Genomic DNA, 7,180 nt, shown 5'->3' with positions numbered 1-7,180 from the left:
ACTGCACACACCTGCCACTCCCAGGTGGCTAACTTATATTTGTGCTGCTTTATGTTTCCAGTCTGGAAATACATAGAATCTGAAAGGAAATATTTCAGGGAAGTTTTTTAGTTCGAATAAGAAGTTATTCTTGTTAAATGTTTTTTGAGTCTGGATCCAAATGCTTAGTGATCATCACTCTACCCAGATGTGGGGTGTTGCCTGTTGAAATGTGTCTGTGATATTCTTGAAATCAGGAAGGGCTGGCACTTAAAGAAGGTGTGTCTAAACTCTGACATGTATCATTCAGAAGAAACAAAATCTGTTTCCAAAGTGCTTTTTCAGAAAACAAGAGAAAGCAGCTTTTCTTTAATTCTTCATTCAGTGAGATTAACGCAGTCTGTAAATTGTAGGAAATAGTTAACTGTACCAGAGGGTCCCTTTTTCTTTGATCCATGGACAAGGAGCCACGAGACAGCCAATTGTCAGGTTCTGTTCACACTGTCTGCTGCAGCTTTGCAAACACCAGCTTCGTAACTCATATTACATCTGTATGTGTGAGGTTAGAGTATCTTTTTTAAAACTTTGAGTTTTTATGACAGTAACACTCTTAATTTCAGGTAGGAAAGAAATAGATTTCTACATTAGCAGTTGAGGCCAAGAGCCAGATGTTATGGGAAATAACACGCAGCCCAGACTTCTGGGGATGCGGGGCCCCAGGAAGCACCAGCCAGTCTCAGCCACTGTCCTGGGCATCTCGTGGACAGCAGTGACATGGGGGTTTAGCAACATGTTTCATAGCAGCCTTGTTTTTAATGGCTTCGTTAGGTAATTCTAAGTAGATACAGTGTGTTTCACCCGTGATGAGGCATAGGTTGATGTTTTTGGGTTTTTTTAAAATTATGCTCTTGGAAATGGGTTTTATTCAGTCAGAAAGATAGAAGACTATCTTGGGTGAGCATCATCTCCTGACAGGTGGAGCCATGGGGCTGCTGCCCCTTACTGGTTCTTCAAGGCTTACCTGCTGGCGTTTGGGGAATTCTAGCATACAGCTGTGCACACATGAGTGCAGCCTTGTCCGTCAACCACAGGCGCTGCCTGAGGTGTTTGAAGCACTCTGCGCCCCCACACTATTCTCCAAGGCATGGGGCTCAAAGAGGAGTGACTCGTGGTCCCTGATGCTGAGGCAGACTGTAGGCACTGCCCTGCTTCTCCCGCTGGAAGAGAGGACGGATGGTGCTGACTTTCCTAAGGGGAATTTGAGGTTCAGATATGGATTAGTCATCTAGGACAATTTGAAATGTGTGTCCATAGCAAAGGCATCCAACTCCTGCTTTTCAGTCATCTATATTTTGCTGTATTTTAATCACTGATACAAGACATACACTGTGGTTCAGTCTCAGTTTTTGCTTTGTTACAGGAATATAGGAAAGCTGTGCCTTTCCAAATGTAAGATTATAGTTTATCAGGACATAAAATGAAAGTGTTGGCTAGCACGATGAAAGCTTTAGAAATGTGCTTTCTACGTAGAAAGGCCATATAGAGGAACTCTGAATGGTGGATGTTGCTGAAAAGACACAGAAAAGTTCATGTGTAAAAACTGTTCTGATAGCAGGTAACTTGGTATAATCGAAGGACCAGACCCTTTACATTGTGGTAGTTTCCACTCAGCCCCAAGGGTGGCTTTCTGTGAAGCCCTCGGGAGACAGAATCCCCAGCCAAGAACAGGGTCTTCAGTAGAAAATACAAAGGGTGAATAAAGATAGAAAACAAACTTACTTTAAAAATCTTTTGCTTTCTATTTACCAATATAGATAAAAGAGCATGCTAAAGAGAACCCATGGCATTTCGTAATCATACAGTGATCACTTGGCTTGGTTGCGGCTTTTCTCCCAGGCAAATGCTCATCTTTTTCTTTCTTTCTTTCTTTTCTTTTTGCCTTTTGCCCCATATATTTCAGGGATTTAGTAGATGCTTGAGCTAGAAAAGCATCAGGCAACCTTCCTGTATCTTTTTGGGTTTTGCCCTGTTGGCAATGACCTCTCAAGCTCCCATGCTGTTTCCAGGTGAACTAGCTACCGTGCTCCCTGTGGGCTCTGACCGACTCCCCACCCCCCCGCCACCCTGAGTTCCACACGCCACACAGTGCTTACTCCTCACTCAACCTGAAGTGAAGTTAAAATCCATACTTCATAAGATGGTGTTTTCATCTTTCCTACATCTGTTTTGTTCCCCTACATGCACATTGCTATCTGGGTCTCAGTATCTGTTCTTCCAGTTAAAGCATCTGGTGAACTTGTCTTAAGTCGAGGGCAATTTCATGTCTAATTCCCAACTTTCAAGTATGCAATACAGTATTATTAACTATTATTAGCTATAGTCACCATGCTGTGCATTACAACCTCATGGTTTATTTTGTAAGTAGAAGATTGTGCCTTTTGACCACCTTCCCCATTTTTCACCCTCGCCCTTTCCCCCACCAGTCTGTTCCCTGTGCCTAAGAGGTCAGTTTTTTGTTTTTATTTTGTTTTGATTCCACATATGAGTGAGGTCATGTGGTATTTGTCTTTCTCTGTCTGACTAATTTCACTCAGCATAATACCCTGAAGGTCCATCCATGTTGTTGCAAATTGTAAGATTTCCTTCATTTTTATGGCTGAGTAATAGTCCATTGTATATATGTACCACATCTTCTTTATCCAATCATCTATTGATGGGCACAGGTTTCTTTCCTGTCTTGGCTATCGTAAATAATGGTGAAATGCACATAGGGGTGCATGTCTTTTTGAGTTAGTGTTTTTCTTTTCTTTGGATAAATACCCAGGAGTAGGATTGCTGGATCCTATGGTAAGTTCTAGTTTCAGTTTTTTGAGGACCCTCCATACTGTTTTCCATAGTGGTTGCATAAATTTGCAATCCCACCAACAGTGCACGAGGGTTCCCTTTTTTCCACATCCTTGCCAACACTTGTTTGTTGGCTTATTGATGATGCCATTCTGACAGGAGGGGGGTGATATCTCATTGTGGTTTGATTTGCATTTCTCTGATGATGAGTGTCGTTGAGAATCTTTTCATGTGTTTCTTGGCCATCTGTATGTCCTCTTTGGGGAAATGTCTATTCAGGTCCTCTGCCCATTTTTTCATTGGATTGATTTGGGGGTTTTGCTACTGGGTTGTACAAGTTCTTTATATATATTGGATATTAACCCCTTATCAGATGCAGGATTTGCAAATATTTTTTCCCATTCGGTAGATTGCCTTTTCATTCTTTTGATGGTTTCCTTTGCTGTGCCTACTTGTTTATTTTCACTTTTGTTGCCAAATTCAAAAAATCGCCAAGACCAGAGTCAAGGAGCTTACCACTTTCTCTAGTTTTATGCTCTTACATTCAAAGTCTTTACTCCATTTTGAGTTAATTTTGTGTATGGTGTAAGAAATAGTCCAGTTTCATTATTTTACACATGGCTGTTCAGTTTTCCCAACACCATTTATTGAAGAGACTGTCCTTTCCCCATTGCATATTCTTGGCTCCTTTGTTGTAAATTTATTGACCATATGTGCGTGGGTTTATTTTTGGGCTCTTTATTCTGTTCCAATTATTTATGCGTGTGTTTTTATGCCAACACCATGCTGTTTTGATTACTATAACCTTGTTGTGTAGTTTAGAAATCAGGGAGTGTGATGCCTCCAGTTTTCTTTTTTTCTCAAGATTACTTTGGCTATTAAGGGTCTTTTATGGTTCCATATATATTTTTGGATTGTTTGTTCCATTTCTATGAAAAATGCTGTTGGAATTTTGATAGGGATTACATTCAATCTGTAGATTGATTTGGGTAGTATGGGCATTTTAACATTACAGACATACCTTGGAGATATTGTAAATTAGGTTCCAGACCACTGCAATAAAGAGTATTGCAATAAAGTGAGTCACATGAATTTTTTGTTTTCCCAATTTATCTAAAAGTTACGTTTATACTACACTGTAGTCTAAGTTTGCGATAGTACTGTGTCTGAAAAAAAAAGCCAATGTGCATACCTTAAATAAACATATTTTATTGCTAAAAAGTGCTAGTCATCATCTGAGCCTTCAGCAAGTCATAATGTTTTTGCTGGTGGTGAGTCTTGTCTCAATGTCAATGAAAATACAATATCTGTGAAGTGCAATAAAGTGAAGTGCAATAAAACAGGTATGTCTGTATTAATTCTTCCAGTCCATGATCACAGAATACCTTTGCATTTATTTGTGTCTTCAGTTTCTTTCATCAATATCATGGTTTTCAGCATACAGGTCTTTCACCTCGTTGGTTAAATTTATTCCTAGGTATTTTATTCTTTTCGATTAAATTTTAATTGGAATTCTTTTCTTAATTTCTCTTTCTGATAGTTCATTATTAGTGTATAGAAATGCAGCAGATTTATGTATATTGCTTTTGTATCTTGCACCTTTACTAAATTTATTCTAATATTTCTTTTGGATGGATTCTTCAGGGTTTTCTATACATAGTATCATGTCTTCTGTAAATAGTGACAGCTTTACTTCTTCCTTTCTGATTTGGACGCCATTTATTTCTTTTTCTTGCTTGATTGATCTGGCTAGGTCTTTTAATACTATGTTGAATAAAAGCAGCTGGGGTGGACAGTCTTGTCCTGTTCCTGATGTTGGAGGAAAAACTTGTAGCTTTTCTTTGTTGACTTTAATGTTAGCTGTGAGCTTGTCATATGTGGCCTTTATGGCCTTCATTATGTTGAGGTAAGTTCCCTCTATACCCACTTTGTTGAGAGTTTTTATCATGAATAGGTGCTGGATTTTATCAAATATCTTTTATGCATCTATTATGGTGATCATATGGCTTGTATCTTTCATTTAGTTTACATGATGGATGACATCGACTAATTTGCATGTGTTAAGCCAACCTTGCATCCTTGCAATAAATCCCACTTGATTATGGTGTATTACCTTTTTAATGTATTGTTGAATTCTGTTTGCTAATATTTTGTTGAGGATTTTTGCATCTATGTTCCTGAGGGATAATTGCCTGTAATTTTCTTGTGACACCCTTGTCTGATTTTGGTATCAGGGTAATGGCAGCCTCATAAAATGAGTTTGGAAGTGTTTCCTCCTCTTCTTTTTTTGGAAGAATTTGAGAAGGATTGTTATTAATTCTTCTTTTAATGTTTCGTAGAATTCGCCAGGGAAATATGTGTCACTTTGCACAACATAAATTAGTGGTAACGCACTAATGGTCTTTGCCCTACTTTACTCCCTAGAATTCTTCCCTCACAACTTCTGTGATAATTAAGTTTCTGTGGCTTTGCTGTAGGTACTATGTACACTAAGAGTATTTGTACTAGTGCCGTATTCCAGTGTTCAGGCTTCTCGAATTTTCTGAGTCAGAATTGCTGGCTTTTATTGCCTATCTTGATTCCAGGGGCTCAGAATAACTTGAAGCACTAAAATGAAAAAGTATCTGTCTCTTTGTATGTGCACGTATATACATAACTGGGAATGCGTGTGTCCAGTTACTTGTGTCTGTACTTTGTATTGATAGGCAAACTGTGGACAAGAAGCATGAAGGTGGCTTACAACATCCTGCATAAATTAGGTACGAAGCAAGAGCCGATGGTGCGGCCTGGAGACAGGGTGAGTGCGATTGAATTCATTGCATCTGCAAAACACGTTGTCTTAGGTGGAAAAGTTACCTACTGTTGTAAAGCTCCGGAGTCCAGTGTCTCTTAATACTAATGCTACTAAGTAAGGCTTTCTTAACATTTACTGTGAACCCGGAGCAATTACACAATAAGTCATTTAATCTTCACAGCAACTCAGTGAGCTAAGCTAGAGTATTTCCCATGCGTTATCCATGCGGACACTTGGACTTGAGAGGTCAAGTATCATATCAGATGCAGGCACATAACTAGTCGGTGGTGTAGCCAGCACTCATATCCATTTCTGTCCGACCCCAAGCCTGTGTCCTACCCACTGTCATATATTGTCTCCTAGTTTGAAATGCTTTGTGTCATCTACCTGGGCTGGCAGGGCAATTACATTTTTAAATTCCTTTTACATTTGTGAGATTGGCGATCTCAGCAGTGAACTGCTGATACCATTCCTTCCCCAGTGTTAAATTTCGTGATCTTTCACTGAGAAGCAAATTTTTATTCTTACTGCAATCTGATAAGTTACAGAGGACAGATATTAATGTTACACCCAGAGCAGTTAATAACCTTGTCCAAGCTTCACACCCAGCTTAGAGGTGGGGCTGGGTGTGGAACCCAGTTTTCTTGCCTTTTTTCCCCACGAGCTGCTATGTACCTTAGAAGCCCAAGACTGGGTTAACCTATCTATACCCAAAGGCCTCCCAGTGAGATTTATGTCATCATAGAGCATCATAAACTAACAAGAACACAAGCTATGATTCACTGAGGAGATATTATAAGGACATGGGCCCTTTACAGGGAATTTTTAAAAGATTGCGATTGCTGGCACCCCAGGACTCTATGTGGACTACGCTTCTTTCCAATTTTTTATTGAACCAGTTTCACCTTTAGCCTTTAAAAGTCAATTGTAGCACTCACACTTCCGATTATAAAACTTACTATAAACCTACAGTAATCAAAATAGCATAGTACTGACTTAAAGACAGACAGAGACCAATGGAGTGCAATAGAGAGCCCAGAAATAAACACCCACATATATGGTCAAATGATTTTCAATCAGGATGCTAAGACATTAAATGGGGAAGGACAGTGTATAGAACAGTGGTACTGGGACAACTGGACACCCACAAGCAAAAGAACAAAGTTCAACCATTACACCATGTATAAAAAAAATCCAAACTGGATCAAAAACCTAAACATAACAGTTAAAACTATAAAACTCTTAGGATAAAACATAGGGGAAGCTTCATGACATTGGATTTGGTAGTGATTTCTTGCATGTGGCACCAGAAGCCCAGGCAACACCAAAATTGTTAGATTAGATTTCATAAAAATGAAAAAACTTCTGTGCTCTAAAGGACACTGTCGATAGTGAAAGGCAACATAAAAAATGGAGAAAAAGATAGGGCCGGCCGAGTGGCCCAATTGGTTAAGAGCTCGCTCAAAAGTTTGAGCTCTGAGCAACAGTGGTTCGAGTACCGGCCCGAGCTGAGCAGCCACTGAGCTGCCAACAAGTGGCAGGATGGCTCAGCTAAAAAAAAAA

General features: G+C 39.5%; 1 protein-coding gene across 1 annotated transcript in view; it reads left to right on the top strand.

The window, feature by feature from the left end:
- DIP2C (DIP2 acetate--CoA ligase C (putative)) overlaps window positions 1-7,180 on the top strand; it is a 136,753-nt gene that overhangs the window by 46,752 nt on the left and 82,821 nt on the right. Inside the window, exon 8 of the mRNA XM_019631543.1 lies at window positions 5,529-5,620. Within this exon, the coding sequence (XP_019487088.1) occupies window positions 5,529-5,620 (92 nt within the window). The remainder of the gene's footprint in view (window positions 1-5,528; window positions 5,621-7,180) is intronic.

Source organism: Hipposideros armiger, unplaced genomic scaffold, assembly GCF_001890085.2.
Source record: "Hipposideros armiger isolate ML-2016 unplaced genomic scaffold, ASM189008v1 scaffold_1004, whole genome shotgun sequence".
Taxonomy (NCBI): domain Eukaryota; kingdom Metazoa; phylum Chordata; class Mammalia; order Chiroptera; family Hipposideridae; genus Hipposideros; species Hipposideros armiger.
Note: the sequence above shows the minus strand (reverse complement) of the source record. Positions and strands in the feature narration are given on the sequence as shown.